Source organism: Siphateles boraxobius, unplaced genomic scaffold, assembly GCF_051911475.1.
Source record: "Siphateles boraxobius isolate OS27281-9 unplaced genomic scaffold, OSU_SipBor_1 130, whole genome shotgun sequence".
NCBI classification, from domain to species: domain Eukaryota; kingdom Metazoa; phylum Chordata; class Actinopteri; order Cypriniformes; family Leuciscidae; genus Siphateles; species Siphateles boraxobius.
The window spans coordinates 24,068,731-24,091,328 of record NW_027508734.1 but is presented as its reverse complement, the minus strand read 5'-3'; the positions used below and the strand labels follow the sequence as shown (position 1 = coordinate 24,091,328).

Here is a 22,598-nt window from a genome sequence, read left to right as displayed (position 1 = left end):
TTGACCCCACTACCACAAAACACACACGTATGATGCACAAGGTCATCGGTCATGTAAAAATAGCATGTGTCTTTTGTCATGGACAAAATGTTTAATGTTGCAAAGATATGGGGCGGATGAAAGCAGATCTGAGCAACCTATGGGTTGCCATGGACACAGGGCATGGGAGGAATGCTCAGAGCCCCGGCCAGCATGTCAGGTGCTCCTTCCTCCAGGGAATTTCACTTGTTCAAAGTCTTCAAAACTCACCTCCAGGATAAACCTGTGTATAGTGATGAGGTATGTATAACTGACGTATGACTGGAGATTGACGTTCAGCTTAAGTCACTGTTACAGCTGACGCACATCAATGCTTTATTAGTCTGTTTGTATGCAGGAAGGTGTGGTTAACAGGTGCACATTCAGGAAAGGCCAGTTTCCTGATAGCCACAAGCGAGACAGATCCCTCCCCTTGCCATTTGTCTCTGGATGCACAGTCTCTGAACTCAAACGATTCTATTTCAACCTCGATCATCTCACCCGAGCCCAGCAGGCAGCACTCAGGTAAGCTACACAGTTTTCATTTACATTTAATTTATAAATACTTAGAAATCTATTGAGGAATTGTGCTGCTTTCACATTCGACTGGGCTAGTTTGGTGTAAATGGAGAATAGGTATTAGATGTCAGTGGTATGAAGGCTATTGAAATTCTGATCCATCAAAGGGAATCATTAGGATTAAATAACTAATAATAAATTACTATTGGGAGGTTTGACATATAACACCTGAAAATGATTAGTAAAATTAGACATATTAGTATGCGTTTTTCTGAATGCGCTAATGAACCTCGAACCAAAAATTAATTCTTTAAACAAACCTATAGAATATCATATTAGGCTATAGATTAACACATTTGCCTACTACGTTTCTTCTCAGTACATTGTGTTATTGACTACCGGTATTATTTAATCCTGGATCAAACTTCAACATAAGAGGTGCCACATACTCAGTACAGGGAAACCTGTTTTGGCACATTCTACGAATATTATTATAAATATAAAATTTGTGTTATTTTACATTTCTAATTTAATGGACATGTACTTTAATACTTAATACTTCATATATTGCCCATAAAATTAAGAACAAAGAATTGTTATAAATAATTGTTACAACAACTTTATAATATTTGTAAATAAGAAAAATTATAATGCCACTAGCAATCAGCATCTGGTTTAGATATAACATGGCAGATTAAATGTTCTATATAATAAATACACACAAAAAGGTCACTAATGTGAACCCCAAATACTCTTTCCCTTTTTTTTTTTTTGGTAATATTATCACTGCTAATTTTAGTTTTGTTGGTGGTTGGCATAAACTGGCCAAACAGGAATAGCTATGATGTCACAACGTGATGGAAATAGTTACCCAGTTAGTCACATGTTAAGTGTGGGTGTGTCTGTTCAACAACACATTAAAATAAAATATAGATATCAATTATGGACATTATGCCTGCACTTCTATATCTCGTCAATATAAAAAATTACAAAACGGTATTTATACAAGTATTTGTGTAAGAGTCACTTTGTCCTTTTTTGTTTTCTTATAATCTCACTCAAAATGTATATCTAAATATAGTTTGGGTGTGTAATTTGTATACCAGACAGAATACAGAATATTGTGTGCTCAACTCCTGTTATTACAATGCAGTGAAATGGTTGAATGGTGTACATTACACTTGCATCAAGAGGGCTTAGATACACTTCATTGAAAAGGACTAATGGGAGTGGAACAAAGGGCTGCTAAACAGAGGTTTCTGAGAAATAAAGACTGAAGAACATTTTCATTTTGTAGAGGAGAGACATCTTAGGATTTGCTTCTTTTCCCAAATGTTGATTAATATTATGAGAATTCGCCTTTTGATTGATGCCAGCATTTATAGCGGCAATGTATATTTAATACATTTTTTGTCAGATTTTAAAAAGTGGAACATTGTTGCTCTTTTTTCCGCTGTTGGTCTTGAGAATTTATCCTAAGTGAGACCAAAGTGTTTTCTGTGATATGCACATTCACTCTACACACAAGTAATGTGTCTCATTTTGGCAGGTAGAAGAACCCAACATGAAATTGCCACTGGGCATCATACTTACACTCCTCTTGATACTTCAGACATTCCAACAAGTATCCACTCAGATACCTGATGATGGGAAAAGAGGTACTGGGGCAATGGACAACAACGAAACACAGTCATCTAGTGAGAAACCACCTGTTCAACCAACTGTTCCAGTGGTAGAAAGTATGGAGAGCAGTTCAGAAGATGATGGACAATCACTTGACTCAGTTTTTTTTACTGGAGGAGATGAACAAATGCAGAATTCCACAGAACTGTATCAAATCACGGATCACAGGGACAATGACACAGTGGAAGTCAGTTTTGGCGGACCCATTTCTACAACGCCACCTACTATGATTGCACTTAATTCAAGTTCTGAGCCCTCAGATACTTCAGCAGAATCTTCAGCGGGATCCAATGAAACACAGACCCAGGAGACAACCACAAATACCTCCACACCAGAGCCGGAGCACACAAATCAATCTGCTCTTAATGACACGCATACCAGTCCAAATCCCGAGACTACCACGACAGAGAGCAGCCTTGACGAAACGGGTTCTGGATATTTGCCCTCAGACGATGTACCCACCAACAGCACTACTAAGAGTCCGGCCACCACAACAACAGATGGGAGCGTCCAGTACAACGCTAAAGTGAGTCCAACTGAACCACCAGTAAACGGAACAACAACAACAGTGATTCCACCTGCCATCCCTGAGGACATCACAACACCTGCCTCAGACAGTGAGGACACAGAAGCAAACCTGACCGGACCTTTTGACAACAAAGATAATTCTGAAAGAGGTTCGACTCACAAATCAGTTTACAATGATTTTACAACATTTCTGTTTATACTTTACTGTTTTTATTTTGGATCAAATAAATGCAGCCTTAGGAGACTTCATTCAACATCTTATTGACCCAAGACCTTTGAACCGTAGTGTATATGGCACAAAATAATTTAGTTAAACTGTAAATACAAAGCACACTACAAATCTGGGACACTGATAGTGTTTTGACCTTTTATAAGCATTATTTCTCTCTTTCCATAGTTTCCATATAGTTAGTTTCCATAGTTCACAAAGATCACACATCTTTTAATTTCATCCCTCAAGCTAAACCTTTATTCTCAGCTTCTCAATTCAGCCATAAAAAACACATTTGATGTTCCTTTGTGTTGGATTGGGTTTCGGGCTTTGTTTGTCCTCTGCTCTGGGCCAGAGTGTCTAGTTACTGACACCTCTCCTTCCCTCACAATAAGGGTGGTGTTCACCCCACATATATTGGGAGGGGCTCCTTTCGAGGTCAGGTGTGGACCAATGTGACACAGAATACCTGACATTGAAGAACAAATCCCATTATCTCTTCGTTTAACTGACAACTTTGTGTCCAAACCGCATCCTAAACTTAAAAGAACAGGTTATAGGCTATTTACATATCCAGAATAATTATAGATATTTCGATTTTGTGTGTTTGGCCTGTTGAAGAATAATTAGCTTATAAAAAGTTTTTAGAAAGCAACCATTTTAACCCCTCTGGTGGTGTTGATTCCATTCACATTTTTAAACAAGGAACTCCATATTAAAGGCAACCACAAATCACTCTGTTCTCTAATTTGGTAAATAATTTGGTCTTTTATGAGAGCATCTTTGGCTGAAGAAGTTAGTGTCTTTGTTACAATAAACATGTAATATGTCTTTACAGGTTTATCCTCAGATATTACCGATGCTACTGAAAACAAGAAAGGGCAGGCATGGGCTATCATCCTAGCCGCTGGGATTATAGTGGGGATCATTGCCTTGGCAGCATTTATCATTCTGAATCGAAGGAATAGAAGAGACTTTTCACACAGAAAACTGGTGGAAGAGACGTCACCTGATCCAGGTAATATAAACACTCCTGTCAATATTTGCATCACTTTGAACCGAGATTCATTCGAATACCTGTGAGGGTTTATATGAACATAATACAGAATCGTTTTTCCTCCATAATGTCATTTAAATTGTTTTGTCTCATCCTTTCAAAGTTCTCCGACTGGATAACAGTGAGCCACTAGACCTGAAGTTTGATGGGCTTGGTTACTACAATACAGGACTACAAGGAGACAGCATCCAGATGACCAACTTTCCACAGGGGCGGTCACAATAAGAACAAATCTCTGATGCCAAAGACTCTTTATTTAATGTTGCACACATGTGAAGACAAAAGGAAAAATTAAGAAATTATTGTCATTTTTAAAGTGATTTGCCAAATCAATCTCAAGGCAATTTTACATAACTGAACAATCAAAAACATTTTTAATTGATGTTAATTGTTTGGATGTTTTAAGGAACCAAAATGTGGGGGAATGTTACAGAAAGATCTCTGTTTGGTAACAAATCAGTTAGAACCCTATTTAGGATAAAAGCTGCAGAATGATATTTCTTGTGCATAATCGTATCTTAACTATGGTTAGGAAAAGGGTTTTACAGAAGCATTCTAACTCCACAAAAAAAACTAAAAACTGTCTTCACTTCAGGACAACCCCACTGGTGACCTAACTTCAAAATTATTTGAAAGTCAACTGTAAAAATCCCATTACAATAGCCCTGTCTGAGAATGGCATCAAACCTTCTCTTTTTGCAGCACTTAATTTAAAAAAAACACCTATTTTATTTTAGATTTCTAAACTACAGATAAGATAAGATTTTGTAAGATAGAAATCCTAAATCAAGTTATGATTTTCTTCTGTAATACGAATTTGGGAAAAATTCTAAATTAACTTGTCTTGACGGATCTTAAAACTATCTTAAAACTTAAGATACAAGGTTTCTGTAATATGCCCTGTGAAGAAAATGTCTATTGGATTGTAGGCATATGTCTGCTTTTTTCTAATTGTTCTTTGATCTTCTTAAAGTCAACAAGATGACTTGTTTTCATTTACTTGACTAATAGGTATTGTATCATGTCAAAACCAAACTTCATTTCTAAATGTTGCTATATGCAAGATGGTGTGAGAAGACCAGCATTATGACACAACTTCTCTATGCACACTATGTTTTTGTCTATGTTTTGGGGAAGAATTTTCTGACACAGGTCTAATACCTTTCTTCTGAGCCTATAATATTGTAAGAATTTTTATAGTTTACAAAAATTTAATAGAGAATTAACATGACAGTAGGTTCTCAGATGATTATAAATAATAAAAATGATTTAAAATAAATGCGTCTCCGTGACTGATTGATTACTCGTCTTCCAGTCCTGTAGATGGCGCAGATTCATTTCGAAAATGAGAAACTCATCTTGATGATAAACAGGCAGCAAAGAAGAATTGAGGCTCCTGATTGATGTTTTTGATTGCTACCATTAACTCAAACTGTAGATTATTATGCATAATCCGGTCATGATTAAAACCGAGAAGGTTTTACATTTGAACAGCTCAAAAGGTAGAAAGGTCCGTGTGGTTCGGGAGCATTATGTGAGGGAGCAGGTGCCGTGTGGAAGCTCCTTCTGTCAAGCGAACTGTCACAACGGTAAGAAGAGGAGCATGAGACAGCCAAACAATAAAAAAACAACATAAAATGTGTAGTTCATTTTATTTTACATTTTTTTTATAGTGAACGCATCAGTATACTAACAAGAGGTAATCTTAAAATACGACGTTTTTACCTTCTACACCGAACTATAGCTTTAGTAAATGTGAACTTTTTTTGATTCAGAAAATCTTACTTAGTACAGTAACGTTAATTCTCATTACTGGTGCCTAAATGTGGTACCTCACGCCCCCTGAAATAATGTCAGATCGTTAACAGATCCATACTAAATTAGTACGAACCTAAAGTTGATTTGTTGTAATTAAGCAAGCGTCACAAATCTTGTTTGAAAACACTTCTTCACCCCACTACACTAATAATGATCAGGGATTTACTATCTGATGTTTTGGTGAGAAATATTTTTGTTTAGTAATTCATCCTGCAATCAATTTGTTCTATGTGTGATGATTTTTCATATTGTGTTTACAATTTAGATAAGACAATAATGGTTTACAATATGATCTCGACCATTTTGTGGTCCAACAGTTGGGAAGGTGCTGTCTAGTGATGTGACCCACTATGTGGTTCCGGATGTGGGAGTGGTTCGGGATTTCCTTGAGATACTGGAGTTCAGGGAGCTGCAGGGGATCGTTTTGACCCAGACAGCCTACCAGACTGTTCAGCACACTCGTGGACGCAGGTCGCCCTCTCAAATATAATTTTTTTATCATCATTTTACTGTCACACGTTGTGTATTTTACACTCCCTTCTAGTGTTGTTGTGTGTGAATAAAAAAAGGAAAATTCCTTCAGAAAAATTAGAAGGTTTAACTTTTAAAGGTTGCTTTATTAGATGCATTTTGTCTTGTACAGGCACTATAACAGACTGCGTGCTTTACTGAAGGACCCTCGCCACGATTGTGTGATGTTTGCAAATGAGTTTCAGCAATATTCCTACTGCCCCAGAGACAAGGGTGAGTCTCAGGACAAATGGCAAACGAGGTGAGTCCTGACTAATCTATCCAGTATTAAACTTTCTTTTATGCATTGAGAGTATTAGTAGACTATAGAGAAATAGAGTATTAATTTGTGTCAACCTCCTCTCCTCTAATGTGTCATGCACTTTGATTTTCAATAAACAATGGAAGCGTGCAGTGCAATTTTTAAATGAAACCTTATTGAGAAGTGAAGCTGCTTCCACGAGGCACTTCACAGGATTAGAGGAAAGCATGTTTCCGAAAAATATTTGATCACTCATTGGAGAGTCATTGTTATCTGTGAACATGATGTTGATTCTTCCAGAAAAGTGTACAATGCAGCAGTTTGGTACTATAATCATCTGGCTGGACTCCGGCCAGTGGTCATGATTACAGAAGATAGTGATGCTATTTCAGAGTATAGTGCCTTAAACAGCGGAGTGTATGTCATCTCAACTTGGGTATGTTATTTTATTTTCTGTCAAATCTGTAGTGTTGGATTTTCAGTATCTTTCTGGAGTCAGATTTGTGTAATGACCACAAAATTTTAGAACTGACTTTTGTCTCAGCCTGGAAACCAATCCCCTAAATTGTTTCACGTTTGTCATATGACTGCAATCTCTTTTTTTCACATAATAAAAAAAAATTCCATTTATTTATGTAGGATTATGTATGATCAAGCTGTCAGGGTTTATTTTGTGATAATGATTGGGTTATCATTTACCATACATATTTTTAATTTGTAACAAATTGTTAAGAGCTGGATTTAGACTGTTCTGCATTTCACAAAGTAAACCAGATGTATTTTTTAAAGTGCATTAAATGAGATCAACATACTTGTCCATTAGTAACACCAGTGAACTCTACTGTAGGAGTACCTGTTAAGTTTCTGTCCGGACCTGCAGGCCGCCCATGATCTGTACAACTCCATTGCTCAGACCCTTCAAGAGCGAGAGAGTGAGGGAGCAGAGAAAGTGTACTCTGAACACCTGCCTGTGGAGGTGCTGGAGGCTGGTATAAAATCTGGAAGGTACATCCAGGTAAGTGCCTCTCAGAGATACTCCTGTTTTTCAGATCTCTTTTTTTGGTGGATACATTCCAACTTTCCCCTCTCTCTCCACTTTAAGGGCAACCTCAGTGTGAACAAACATCGAGCACAGCACGAAGCCTTTGTCCGTTATGAGGGTTCAGCCAGCAAAAATACAGGTTGTTATGAACATACTTTAATCAGTCGTTCGAATTACTGACACTTATTGATATTGATTGTTTTATGGTCTTTTACCTTTGACCCTGCCTGTGTGATCCTGTGTTGTTAGAGCTAAACAGTGATGTGCTTATCAGTGGAGCGAAGCATCGTAACCGGGCGGTGCATGGAGATGTGGTTGTCATAGAGCTGTTGCCCCGTAATGAGTGGAAGGGCAGGACTATGGCGCTTACAGAAGGTCAGGGGGAGGAGCGGGCACAGGAGGACACCCAGAGTCAGCCCTTGCCCACAGGTAACCATAAGCAGAGGTGGACAAAGTAAAAAACTTTATTACTTGAGTGAAAGTACAGATACTAGTGCTCAAATATTACTCCATTACAAGTAAAAGTTGTGCTTTTTAGTACTTTTTCTGAAGTACATTTACACACCTAACAAGTCAATCCCTGAAAATAAATATTATAACAAATTTCAGTAATTTTATTGCACTCAAGTATGAAGTATATCATGAGTATGAAAAGTCACACAGTCTTTTGCCATTAAATGTCTTTTGCCATTACCTTTTAGGTAAAAGGAATTTCATTAAATAAATAAATAAGCCCAAATTTTACAGTGGCTGGGAAACCGTGTTGAATTGCTCCTGCATCACATTATGTAAAATGCATTTATGACAAAGAACTACACAGATGTAGATATAATAACAATCTATCAATATATAATTTTTCAAATTTAATAGATTTTTGAATCACTAATTCTAGTATGTTTTGGTGACAATTTTTATTGAAGAAAATGTCTTGTTCAAATGAGAACATTCCCAAAGTTTCAGTTGGTTTTTGAACCTCACTGCAGATTGATAACTGTATAAGTTGTGGCTGTTTTTAACTCTCTCCTCTTTTTTTATAGGCAGGGTGGTGGGTATTCTGCAGAGGAACTGGAGAGACTACGTTGTGACATTTCCTCCTCTCGAGGAGGTGCAGTCCCAGAGCCGAAATTCACAGAAGATTCTTGTCATTCCATGGGACTACCGCATACCTAAAATCCGTATCAGCACACAGCAGGCTGAGGCACTGCAGGTGGAGATATAATTCAGTATTTTAAATGCATTAAGGCTAGATTAGAAGATCTTGTTGCAGCAAGTGTAATGTAATGTTTATATCATTGTTGTTGACACCCTTTGTTAACACTCAAACCTTTAGTAGACTTAGTATACTCCTGAAATTAGAAATGAATGACTGAAGAACTAGAAATTAATACTTTTATTTAGCAAGGATTAAATTGATACAAAAAAGTGACAGTAAAGATAATTGTAATGCTACAAAAGATTTTTACCCCCAAAAAATGCTGTACTTTTGAACTATTTTCATCAAAGAATCCTGAAAAAATGTATCACGGTTTCCTCAAAAATATTAAGCAGCACTACTAGTTTTTCTGACACTGAAGACTGGAGTAATGATTCTGAAAATTCAGCGTTGCCATCACATGAATAAATTACATTTTAAAATATACTAAAATAGAAAACAATTATTTAAATTGTAATAGTTTTTCAGAATATTACTGTTCCCTTTCAGTCGATAACGTCGGACGTAGTCGACGCGACTGAAATGGGATCACGCTAGGGAGCCTATCGTCTTCGAGTATTATTGAACGAGCCAATACACATTGGCGTGCGAGATTTGCATCTCACACTCCGCCCCGCAGCGCGGGTATAAATACGGAAGTGGATGCACGCACCATTTGCCTTTCGCTTCGGAGCCGAGCTTCATGTCTGGATCTGAAGAGTGTTGTTGTACAACGAGCGAGTGTGTCGGCGCTTCTTTGGGAAGTCTCTCCTGGTGTCGGTGGTTACAGCGCGAGTGCAGCGGTGATCGCGAGCTTCAAGCTCTCAACTGCTGTTTTCACAGCAACCAAATTTCTGTTTGTGTTTGTTTGTCTGACGGTCGGTTGAGGGCGAGAAAGTGAGTGCTTCACTGGCACAGGGTGCACCATTCCTGTGTCAGTGTTGCCGCGGTCATTCCCCTGTGTGCTCCGGCACTGGTGAGAGGTTTTCACTTCCTAAAAGAGCAACACGGGTGCGTTTGCGTCTTTTTCAAGATGTCATTCCGCCCGTGCGTTTCTGGGTGCGGTCGTTCCCTGTCTCTCTCTGATGGTCACAATTGTTGTATCACGTGTTTGGGCTTACAGCACGCTGAGGCAGCTTTTGTGGACAGCTCATGTTTTCACTGTGGGAACATGACTGTCGCAGTGTTGAGGGCGAGACTCGCCTTCGTCCGCGGAGAGCGAGTCCCCATTGCCATGCCCCACCCCCGGGTGCTGCATGGGATGGGTGACCGGAGGGTAGTGTTGGATGTCCCGCCCGGTAACCATTCCCTGTGGGCTCCTCACCCCTCCCTTCCACTGCTACCATTGGAGCCTCCGGTGTTATCTGCTGGTCCATCTGTAATGGGTGGGCCAGCGGTTTCACTCGGGGCTCCCCTGGGGGACAGGATGTCGATTGCAGCATCGGAGGGTGAGCTGATGTCTGGAGATGACGACTCGGCTGCGTTGTCTCCCTCCGGGAGTTCAATGTTGCCCGAGCCGGATCCAGAGTTATCAGCTATGCTGAAACGGGCCGCCGAGGCTGTCGGGCTCGAGTGGAACCCTCCACCGTGTCCTGTTCAGTCTCGGTTGGATGATTGGTATCTCGGGGCGGGCCGTGCTGGTTCTCAGCCCGCCGCCCCAGTGCCCTTCTTTCCCGAAGTGCATGAAGAGCTTACTTGGTCGTGGACGGCACCTTTTACTGCTGAAAACGACTTGAGTAGTTCTTCCTCCCTCACTACCCTTGTCGGAGGAGCGGTGAAGGGTTATGAGGCTATCCCTCCAGTGGAGCGGTCTGTTGCGACTCATTTATGTCCAACGGCCGCTGCATCCTGGGTGGGGGATCCTTGTTTCCCCTCGCGGGCCTGTGAGTTCGCGTCAGGATTGGCGGTCAGAGCTTACAGAGCTTGCGGGCAAGCCGCTTCCTCTTTGCATAGTTTGGACCGGGCGCTCGTGAGTGAGCTCCGCACCGCCACTGACCTCGCCCTCCGGGGTACGAGTGTCGCGGCGTGTGCGGTCGGTCTAGCGATGTCACCTTTGGTGGTCCAGGAACGCCATCGTTGGCTCAGCCTGGTTGAGATGGCGGATGCGGACAAGGTTCGGTTCCTGGACTCCCCAATTTCCCAGGTTGGGTTGTTCGGCGACGTGGCGGAGAGCTGCGCCCAACAGTTCTCTGCCACCCAGGTTCGGACGGAGGCTCCCCGACACACCCTATCCCGGCGGCCCGCTGTTGCCTCCACCCTGCCGCCGGGGATAGTCCCTCCGCCCGTTCGTCGCCGAGGGCGCCCCCCTGCCGCTGCCTCCGGTTCCGCGGGGTCTCCGCAACAGCCTTCACCCAGGCCCCAGCGTAGAACCAGCAGCAGGCAGGCCGCCCAGTCTGTCTCAGTCACCGCCCAGCCAGGGGGCGAGTGTCAGAAACGTTCCTTTATACAGGCCACCCAGGGATGGGGGGACTAACTCTTCAGATGGTTACCGTTCCACCATTGGTTCTCCGGAGTCCAGTGGTACCCCAATTGTCAGAAGAGCGAATTTCTCTGTCCCTGGGTCCCAAGAGGGCGAGGCTGGCGGCTTGCGACCCTGTGGAACAGCCTTGCTCCCCCCAGCCCCCTCTTGTTCGCCAGCCCGCAACACGAGGCGGTCGAGGACCCGGTCATCCGCCTTCTCTCCCGTCCTCTGTTGCCCCGTGGAGACAGGTAAGTGCAGCACGGCTCACTCAGACCCCGCTTCGGGCCGCCCACGGGCCTTCCGAGCCGGGTCCCTGCCCTCCACCGCGCTGCCCCACCCCGGGTATGCCTGTGTTACCCTTGGTCCCCCTGGTTCGGTTCGTCGAGGCCTGGAAAGTGCTCTCCAACCCGTCCGGCTGGCTCCTCCGTACCATCAGGCTCGGCTACACGATTCAGTTCCGCCGGAGTCCGCCCAGGTACAGTGGCATTCGCCACACTTCAGTGTCGAGCGAATCTGCTCCTGTCATGCGCGCGGAGATCGCGGTCCTGCTGGCGAAGGACGCGATAGAGCCGGTGTCGGTAGCCGATATGAAGGCCGGCTTTTACAGCCCGTACTTCATTATACCCAAGAAAGGGGGTGGGTTACGACCAATCCTGGACCTGCGAGTCCTGAATCGGGCCCTTCACAAGCTCCCGTTCAGAATGCTGACGCAGAAACGCATCTTCCAATGTGTCCGTCCCCAGGATTGGTTTGCAGCGATCGACCTGAAGGACGCGTACTTTCATGTCTCCATCCTGCCGCGACACAGGCCATTCCTGCGTTTCGCGTTCGAGGGTCAGGCGTATCAGTACAAAGTCTTACCCTTCGGGCTGGCCCTGTCACCCCGTGTCTTTACGAAAGTTACGGAGGCAGCCCTCGCTCCCATGAGAGAGCAGGGCATTCGCGTTCTCAACTATCTCGACGACTGGCTGATACTAGCTCAGTCTCGGGAGCTGTTATGCGAACACAGGGATTTGCTGCTCCAGCACATCAGCCAGCTGGGTCTTCAGGTCAACTGGGAGAAGAGCAAACTCGCCCCTGTGCAGAGGATCTCTTTTCTCGGTTTGGAGCTGGACTCGGTCCAACACACGGCGCGCCTCACAGAGGATCGCGCCCGGTCGGTGCTGAACTGCCTGAATTTTATCAAGAGCAGAACAGTGGTTTTTCTGAAACAGTTTCAGAGGCTCCTGGGGCATATGGCAGCCGCAGCCGCAGTTACGCCGCTCGGCCTGCTTCATATGAGACCACTCCAGCACTGGCTTCGCGACCGAGTCCCGAGGTGGGCGTGGCAGAGAGGCACGCTCCCTGTGAGAATCACCGCGGCCTGCCTCCAAACCTTCAGCCCGTGGTCGGACCTTTCGTTTCTCCGGGCCGGTGTGTCCCTAGAACAAGTGTCCAGGCATGCTGTGGTCTTCACAGACGCCTCCAACACTGGCTGGGGGGCCACGTACAACGGGCATGCAGTAGCTGGCACCTGGACAGGGTCCCACCTGCATTGGCACATCAACTGCCTCGAGTTGTTAGCAGTGCTCCTTGCTTTGAGACGCCTCAGGACGACGCTGCTCGGCAAGCACGTACTGGTCCGGACGGACAGCACTGCGGCCGTTGCGTACATCAACCGCCAAGGTGGTCTACGTTCCCGCCGCATGTCACAACTCGCCCGCCACCTCCTCCTATGGGGTCAGAAGCATCTGAGGTCGCTTCGTGCCGTTCACATCCCTGGCCTGCTCAATCGTGCCGCCGACGAGCTCTCACGACAGATTGTGGCCTCGGGAGAATGGCGGCTCCATCCCCAGGCGGTCCAGCTGATATGGGACCACTTCGGGGCCGCACAGATAGATCTGTTTGCCTCTCCGGACTCGTCCCATTGCCAGTTGTTTTATTCCCTCGAAACGGATGCACTGGCTCACAGCTGGCCCCGGGGCCTCCGCAAGTATGCGTTTCCCCCAGTGAGCCTTATTGCACAACTACTGTGCAAAGTCAGGGAGGAAGAGGAGCAGGTTTTGCTAGTTGCCCCTTATTGGCCCAACCGAACCTGGTTCCCCGAACTTTTTCTCCTCTCGACAGCTCCTCCCTGGCCTATTCCTCTGAGAGAGGACCTACTCTCTCAGGGACGGGGCACCATATGGCACCCGCGTCCAGACTATTGGAGACTCCATGTGTGGTCCCTGGACGGGACGCGGAGGTTCTAGGTAGTCTACCACAGGCAGTCGTAGATACCATCACGTCAGCGAGAGCCCCCTCTACGAGGCTTGCTTACTCCCTGAAGTGGAAACTGTTCGTTGAGTGGTGTGCTTCTCAAGGAGAAGACCCCCGAAGGTGTTCGGTCATTTCCGTGCTTTCTTTCCTGCAAGAGGCTTTGGAGCGTCGGCTGTCCCCCTCCACCCTCAAAGTGTATGTCGCCGCTATTGCCGCACATCACGATGCAGTAGACGGGAAATCCCTGGGGAAGCATGACTTGATCGTCAGGTTCCTGAGGGGAGCGAGGAGGTTGAATCCGCCTCGCCCCCCCTCTATACCCTCTTGGGACTTATCTCTGGTGCTAACCGCACTGCAGAGACCGCCCTTCGAGCCTTTGCAGGTAGCAGAGTTAAAAATTCTGTCCCAAAAGACAGTTCTCCTACTTGCTTTGGCCTCCATCAAGAGGGTAGGGGACCTGCACGCATTTTCGGTCAGCGAATCGTGCCTGGAATTCGGGCCGGCTAACTCTCACGTTATCCTGAGACCCCGGCCTGGATATGTGCCCAAGGTTCCTACCACCCCCTTTCGGGACCAGGTGGTGAACCTGCAAGCGCTGCCCCCGGAGGAGGCAGACCCAGCCCTGGCTTTTCTCTGCCCCGTTCGCGCCCTGCGCTTGTACGTGGACAGAACGCAAAGCTTTAGGACCTCAGAGCAGCTCTTCGTCTGTTATGGAGGTCAGCGGAAGGGAAAGGCTGTCTCCAAGCAGAGGTTGGCCCACTGGATAGTGGATGCCATCATCTTGGCGTATGAGTCCCAAGGTGAACCCTGTCCCCCCGGACTGCGAGCTCACTCCACAAGGAGTGTTGCCGCTTCTTGGGCGTTGGCGCAGGGTGCCTCGCTGACAGATGTCTGTAGAGCTGCGGGCTGGGCGACACCTAATACGTTTGCTAGATTCTATAGCCTACGTGTCGAGCCGGTTGCTTCCCGTGTGCTCTCTTCTCATAGAAGCCAGTAACACCGTGAGCCCCGGTTCAGTGTCGGCTTGCTGCGCCATTCCCCTCTTACGGACCGGATACGTGCGCCATTTCGCTCCGGTGGAATTCCCTTGTCCGGAACCTGTTGAGCTCCTCCGTACCCCCCCCCAACGTCGGACGTGGCGGAACGTCTGGTGTTAGGCCTACCACTCGTATGCAGTGTGGAACCTGTGTTAGGCTGGGTCCATATGTTGCGGTCCCTACGGCGACCCCATATGTGTATTCTTCCACGATACGGCTCCCCAAGGTGAGCCTGTGTCTTTCCCTTGGCAGAGTCCTGCCGTCACTGTAAATTGGTGTGTCTCCCCCCTCTCTAGGCTGGAGCCACCCCAGTGACATTCCATATGTTATACTGCCCGGCTCTCCGCCCAGTTCATATGTGTATTTCCCCCCCCCCTTTCGGGTTGGTTGGGCTCCGCAGCGTCCCTTCCTTCCAATGTTGGGCACGCTTTCCCAGTGTTACCAAGTCTAACTGAGTGGGTCTTGTGGAACAGCAGCGACTTCCTGGCCTAAGCCCTGTCCTTTTCCGCTAGAACGTCGGGAGGATCAGAAGGCTTTTGTCTAGGCACTGGAAGGTGGCAGCGTTAGTGGCGTGTTCAATGGTTGATCCCATTTCAGTCGCGTCGACTACGTCCGACGTTATCGACTGAAAGGGAACGTCCTGGTTGCGTATGCAACCCACCGTTCCCTGAAGGAGGGAACGGAGGACGTAGTCCCCTTGCCACTACCGCTGGACCACCGCTGACTCCGAGTTACGCTCGGCTCCTCAGCGAAAAGCAAATGGTGCGTGCATCCACTTCCGTATTTATACCCGCGCTGCGGGGCGGAGTGTGAGATGCAAATCTCGCACGCCAATGTGTATTGGCTCGTTCAATAATACTCGAAGACGATAGGCTCCCTAGCGTGATCCCATTTCAGTCGCGTCGACTACGTCCTCCGTTCCCTCCTTCAGGGAACGGTGGGTTGCATACGCAACCAGGACGTTTTTTTTATCATTTAAATACAGCCTTGGTGAGCATAAAATACTTTTTTCAAAAACATTTAAAAATCGTACTAACCCGAAAATTTTGAATGGTTGTATAAATCTTGTTCATCTGGCATGTTTCTCTGTGTAGGACCAAAGAGTAATTGTGCGTCTGGATTCGTGGGAGAGTACTTCTGTCTACCCAAATGGTCATTGTGTGAGGGTTTTGGGGAAAGCAGGTGAGCTGGAGACTGAGATTCAGACCATTCTGGTGGAGAACTGCATCCATGTGCCACCATTCTCAGAGGCACAGGTGAGGTCATAGTGTCAGCATCTGAGTTAAGTCATTTCAAATGTATAAACTGTGATTTTGACCTATTAAAAGAGTAATTCCCCAATAGTAGACCTTCCAGAAAGGTACAAGGTGTATTCCCATAAAATCTTTGTTTGTGAATGTCTCTAGTTGCGAGAGATGCCAGTTAACACAGAGGAGAACCCGTGGCAGATGGACAGCAGTGAGGTGTCCTCTCGACGGGACCTGAGAGAGACACATCTAGTGTTCAGTATCGATCCTAAGGGCTGTGAGGACGTGGATGACACCTTGTCTGTACGGACTTTGCCTGGGGGGAAACGGTTAGAGCTGGGTGTCCACATTGCTGATGTCTCTCACTTTGTCAAGGAGGGCTCTCTTACAGACCTAGAGGCACGAGCCAGGTATGGAGATTTGCCAGTTGTTCAATATATAGCGGTGGATTGATCGAGTATATTATTGTTTAATATAATTAATATGACGCATTGATATAAATGTTTTTTGTCACACTTACTAATGAAGAATAATAATGATTCATATGTTTATCAAATGGTGAATGTACATTTATAAATATTAAAATATTTTAATAGGATATAATATAATGGTAACTAGTCCAAACAATTAAATAAGTTGCATACACTACCACACTGTACTCTGGGGTCAGTATGAATTTTTTATTTATTTAAATAAATATATATTTGTAATCAGCAGGGATGCATTAAATTGATCAAAAGTGACTGTAAAGACAATCATGTAAAGTTGTTTTTTTATTCTAATGCAAACACATTTTGATCTTTTTTGTTCATTGAATAATTCTTACAAATATTGATCACTGTTTCCATAAAAAATTAAGCAGCATAATAAGAAATTATTATTAGAAATGTTATAAGACTGGAGTAATGATGCTGAATATTCAGCTTTGCATCACAGAAATAATTACATTTCAAAATACACTAAAATAGAAAACCGCTATTTTAAATTGAAATATAATTCCACAAACTTACTGTTTTTACTGTTTTTTTTTAAAAATCAAATATATGCAGCCTTGATAAGCAATATGAGGCTTGAAAACAAAACAAAAAATCTTAATGACCTTAAACTTTTGAACTGCAGTGCAAGTTTATTTTTGGTTCATGTCCCCAGATTTAAAATCTCACCAGATCCTCATCAGCTCTCTTTTCTAAACACAGGGCAACCACTTACTACCTTGCTGACCGGAGGTATGACATGCTGCCAGCGGTGTTGAGTGCTGACCTGTGCTCCCTCCTTGGAGGAGTGGACCGGTGAGAAACATACAAACCTTTCCCTGCTATTTGACACTCTGAAAGCCCTAACATGCCGCTGAATCTGTGTGGATTTTATGTCTGGTTTTTCTGACTTCAATGAGAAATAACAAAGGAATTGCTTTGTAATTTGTTCCAGATATGCCATGAGTGTGCTGTGGGAGCTGGATGCTGAGACTCTGAATCTGTGTACGGTTTGGTACGGTCGCACTCTTATTCGCTCCTCCTATCAGCTTTACTATGAGCTGGCCCAGAGCCTGCTGAACGGCGAGGAGGTCGAGGTGCCTGAGCTAGTCAAGCTTAAGAGTTCGCAGCGGGACCAGAAACTGGCTGAGCTCTTGCTGGCCCTGGAGACTTTGACGAGGGTAGCCAGGCACCTCCGGGCACAGAGAGATAAGGGAGGTGCCCTGGAGTTGGAGGGGGTGGAGGTTAGGGCTCAGCTGGATGAGGAGAAGAACATTACAGCCCTTGTGCCCAAGCAGCCTCTGGAGGTTCATGAGACTGTGGCAGAGTGCATGATCTATGCCAACCACTGGGTGGCACGCAAGATACAGGAGAGCTTTCCACATCAAGCTCTTCTGCGTCATCACCCACCACCCAAACAGGAGTTCTTCAATCAGCTAATCGACAGTGCCAAAGCCCGTGGCTTCAGTATTGATACAAGGTAAAGTTAATGAAAATTATTAATTTTTTTTAACGTTTTTGAAAGAAGTCTCTCATGCTGATGAAGGCTACATTTATTTGATGAAAAATACAGTAAAGCAGTAATATTGTAAAATATTATCAACGTTTAAACACCCGTTTCCTATTTTAGTATATTTTAAAATGCAATTTATTCCTGTGATGGTAAAGCTACATTTTCAGTCTCCAGTGTCAGTGTAATGCTGCCTGAATCATAATCATACACTGTTCGTTCATTGGCCAGAGGAGAACTGAACCTGGTTACTCCCAAGGTTTTTTTTCTCCATTCTGTCACCTGATGGAGTTTTGGTTGCTTGCCACTGTCGCTCTATTCGCCTTTCTTTGCCTTTGTCGCCATTGGCTTGCTTAGTTGGGGACATTAAATTTGATATTTAACAATGTTATTACAACATTATTTCCTGTTATCTCTGTAAAGCTGCTTTGAAACAATCTGTATTGTAAAAAGCGCTATATAAATAAAGGTGATTTGACTTGACATGATCCTTCAGAAATCATTCTTATGCTGATTTGCTGCTCAATGAACATTATTATCAATGTTGAAAACAGTTGTGCTGCTAAAAGTGTTTCTAAAAGGATTCTTTAATGAATAGAAAGTTCAAAAGAACAGCATTTTATTTGAAATAGAAATCTTTTGTAACATTATGGATCTTTCCTGTCACTTTTGATCAATTTAATGAATCCTTGATGAATAAAAGTGTTAATTTCTTTCAATAATACTGACCCCAAACTTTTAAAGAATAGTGTGTATATATAAATAAAAATAGAACAAATAGAAGTAAGTATAATTAAATCAATACATGCATGTATATTCATGTGTCTGTCTGCATTGTTTAAACTAGGTCAAACAGGGCTCTGGCTGATTCTCTGGAGCGAGCTGTGGATCCTCAGGACCCCCTGGTGAACAGGTTATTGAAAATGATGGCCACACAGGCGATGTCTAATGCCCTTTACTTCTCTACAGGAGCCTGTCCAGAGGAACAGTACTATCACTATGGTAAATGCTTTTCATTCTCTCATTATTTATGATATAAATATTACAAATTACAGATGTTAAACAGTTTTTTCATTTGTATAGCAATAAATTCTACCATGATTTAAAATGTCCATAGACATAGTGACATTTTGGTATATTTGCTTGCTAGAACTAAAAGGTTGAATCCGTTATAAATCTTGTTTTGTTGTTCATGTTGTTTTCAGGTCTTGCACTAGATCGATACACTCACTTCACCTCTCCAATCAGACGGTATGCTGATGTATTAGTTCACCGGCTGCTCATGGCTGCTGTTCAGATGGAGAAGAGAGGATCACTAAGCAAAGCTTTGGCCAGTAACAAAGAACTTGAGGAGCTGGCTCAACAAATCAACAGTAAAAACAGAGTATGTGGGGCCATTAGCTTTTGTGTCAATATTTTAACGGTAAAAATAGTAATGATTTTTTGGGAAATTACTGCAACACTTCTCAAACTCTGTTTGTGTGGCAGGCAGCGCAGCACGCACAGAAGCAGTCCACAGAGCTCTTCCAGTGCCTCTACTTTAAAGATAAAGACTCCAACACAGATGAGCGCTGTGTGGCTGATGCTGTGATCTATGGTGTCCGAGCTAATGGTTTTCTTGCCTTCGTACCACAGTAATGATGACCCTCTTATGGAATATTTCTTTGTTTTGAACATGGTGTAGACAAAATGTTAAACAAAAAATGATACACTACCATTTAAAGTTTGGAATGGATAGACTTTTATTTTATTTCAATTTTTAAAATAAGTCTCTAACTCTGCGTTCACACCGCTGCCGGCGAGAGCGTCAAAGTGGCCGGAAGTCATTCATTTTCAATGTGAGCCGGCGGCGAGCGAGGGCGAGGGCGGCGAGGAGAGTTGAAATCAGGTCAACCTTATGGTAATGTGATATGGCGTGGTTCGTCGGCAACCAATTGGAATATAGAAGTCCTCCGCTTGAGAATTCCAGAGAACATAGTCCTGTAAACTTTGGTTCCGACCACATTAGTTCCCAAGCAAAATGGAGGAGAGGTTGATTATGTGAATTTGATAAGAAGGTGCGCAACACTATTAATAGACAACATTTTCGCGCTAGAACGATTGTCTCAGCGGGAATGCAAGTTAGCACTTAACCATGAACCCAAAAGCCACACCACACAAATGGCTTTTAATTGGTTTATTTCGTTAGAAAACATGTAACTATAAATGTTAAGTTCTTCATTCGATCTACGTCAGACCATCCACGAATCTTTCTACGGCGTTGTTGGTAGGACGGCCAGAGTGAATTTTGACGTTCCCGGCGGCAGCGTGGTGAACGCAGTTATGCTCACCAAGGTTGCATTCATTTGATCAAAAATAGCACAATGGTATTATTACAATTTAATTTGTACAAAGTAAATGTTCTCTATTTTAATATATTTTAAAATGTCATTTATTACTGTGAAGCAAAGCTGAATTTTAGCATCATTGCTCCAGTCTTCAGTGTCACATGATCCTTCAGAAATCATTCTGGTTATGTGGATTTTTTTATGGAAACCGGTATCAATATCTTTAAGAATTATTCAATGAACAAAAAGATCAATATGATGATTTGATGCTCGAGACACATTTCCTTTTATTATCAATGTTTAAAACAGTTGTGCTGCTTAATATTTTTGTGGAAACTGATACATTTTTCTCAGGATTCTTTGATAGAAGGTTTAAAAGAACAGCATTTATTTGAATTAGAAATCGTTTGTAACAATGTAATAGTGTTAAAGGGATAGTTCACCCAAAAAATTAAATTCTGTCAGTATTTACTCACCCTCATGTTGTTTCAACCTCGTAAGACCTTCGTTCATCTTCAGAACACAAATTAAGATATTTTTGAGTGCTGGATCACTCCTCCATAGGCTTCTTAAGGCATTGAAACTTGCCAGCCCCGAAAAGTTATTAAAGACATCGTTAAAATAGTCCAAGTGACTACAGTGGCTCATTCTTAAGTTTATCAAACGACGAGAATACTTTTTGTGCGCAAAAACAAACAAAAATAACGACTTTATTTCAACTATTCATTTCCTTCTCTGTGGGCCTCGAGTCAGTTAAAGTAGTGTGATTGCGTAGAGCTACGTCACGTAGGCTCACTATTGGCCAACGCTGGTCATGTGTGTGATGCGTGTGACAACAGAAGAACTGCGCTAGATCACTAGTGAACTGAATCGAGGCCTACGGAGAAGGAAATGAATAGTTGAAATGAATAGTTGAACCATTTTTGGGTGAACTATCCCTTTAATTTTTTATTAATTTAATGCATCCTGAATAAATGTATTCAAAAATCTGACTTACCCCAACTTTTGAATGGTAGTGTACACCAGAAATAGCTCTTAAATGTATTTTGGACATGATGTTTGATGTCAAGCTTCTGTAACACTTATCATGTAACCTGTTCACACAGGTATGGTTTGAAGGGAGCTGTGTACCTGAAGGATCGAGAGGGTCAGGTGGTCAGTGTTGATGATAATGGAAGATGCGAGTGGAAGGCTGGGACATTGCAGAGATACCCTGACAGGATCAGCACCTGCACCAGCACTGGAACTCATACCTTTTACCTCTTCGACCACATTACAGTAAGTAAATTCCCAGCAAACAACAAAAAATCACATTGTTTGTGGTACCTTTATTTGGACTGTCAGAGATATTTGCTTGTTGCAATTTTTTCTTCATTCACTTGTGTCCGTCTTTCACTACAGGTTCGTATCTCTGTAGAACCATCTCGTTGCCATGCCGACAGCTTGTGTCTGCAGCTTATCAGGAACAAGCCTCATTGCGCCGCGCAACCCGAGTCCCAGCCTGCTGGTCGAGGTCGGTCTGAGCTGGTTCAGGAAGTGGTGCGCTGGGCAGAAGAGGCCTCGCTCCAGGCAGAGGAAGAGAAGGGGAGGAAGTCCAAACTGGGCAGGGAGGAGAGGAAGTTCAGACAGAGCAGAACACCAAACCTCTATGTCCTGTTACAGGAGATCAGTGAACTTGCCCTACTGGATCTGTCTTTATGCCAAATCAGAAATACAGAGGAACAGACTTGTACTGCATCTTCTTAGCTTAGCTTAGCTTGTTACTGAAATTGACTAGACACAATACTCTACGCAGAAAGTTTTATGGATGGTTTTGTAATATTTGATAGATTTACTGGACACTTCAGTTCAATTGAAGTCTCCAGATGTGAACTAACAAACAAGAGTTATACCTACCATGGCTCGTTTGCATTGTCCAATACTTGATTTCATAAGGGGACACATTGGGTTTCCCCAGTACAATTTGATTGGAGATTATTTCTCAAAATGATTAATCTAGAATAAGATCACAAATAGCATCCGATTTACATGGGCTCTTTTTGTTTACCTGAAGTCCCTGTCAGGCACATCTGTAAACCAGTTTGAGGCAAATGAGAATAATAACTAATATTTTTGAAGTAGGCTTATAGACTTCCAGGATGTTTTCATTAATGCCTTCTATTTTGATAATAGAAATATATTCAAATATTATGTTAAATATTTTTAGAAATAAAATGTATTTTTGTATGTCAGTAATGATTCACGGTCCGTTTTTATTTTCTCCTTTTATGCTACAGAATCAAATTGTGAGATGCTTATCTCCAGTAAAGGCTTGAATACGCTACATGACTTTAGCCCAGATTTTGAGTTGACACCAGTAGTCAGAAGTCAGAGCCTGTCTGCAGATTTTGGTCAGTCAAGAGTTGACAGAGCTCACAGAAAATCATGTAGTGTATGATGTGCGCACACTTTTTGAAAACATTGCT

General features: G+C 43.5%; 2 protein-coding genes across 3 annotated transcripts; both read left to right on the top strand.

The window, feature by feature from the left end:
- Positions 1-382: 382 nt before the first annotated feature.
- On the top strand, positions 383-5,295 carry LOC143737399 (uncharacterized). The gene is made up of 4 exons (XM_077228763.1): positions 383-543; positions 2,087-2,897; positions 3,798-3,977; positions 4,120-5,295. Exons 2-4 carry the CDS (start codon positions 2,102-2,104, stop codon positions 4,239-4,241), a joined length of 1,098 nt encoding a protein of 365 aa, XP_077084878.1. The 5' UTR covers positions 383-543; positions 2,087-2,101; the 3' UTR covers positions 4,242-5,295.
- A 68-nt stretch (positions 5,296-5,363) lies between these two features.
- On the top strand, positions 5,364-22,364 carry dis3l (DIS3 like exosome 3'-5' exoribonuclease). 2 transcript variants are annotated; one of them, XM_077228761.1, is made up of 17 exons: positions 5,364-5,605; positions 6,152-6,305; positions 6,478-6,606; positions 6,907-7,042; positions 7,454-7,621; positions 7,709-7,787; positions 7,898-8,077; positions 8,686-8,855; positions 15,671-15,832; positions 15,983-16,233; positions 17,020-17,112; positions 17,252-17,776; positions 18,654-18,808; positions 19,012-19,190; positions 19,295-19,440; positions 21,240-21,411; positions 21,535-22,364. In XM_077228761.1, exons 1-17 carry the CDS (start codon positions 5,461-5,463, stop codon positions 21,877-21,879), a joined length of 3,189 nt encoding a protein of 1,062 aa, XP_077084876.1. In that variant the 5' UTR covers positions 5,364-5,460; the 3' UTR covers positions 21,880-22,364. The 2 variants fall into 2 exon arrangements, with proteins under 2 accessions (XP_077084876.1, XP_077084877.1); XM_077228762.1 differs by lacking the exon at positions 21,535-22,364 and having other exon boundaries at positions 19,295-19,403; positions 21,240-21,378.
- Positions 22,365-22,598: the final 234 nt, after the last annotated feature.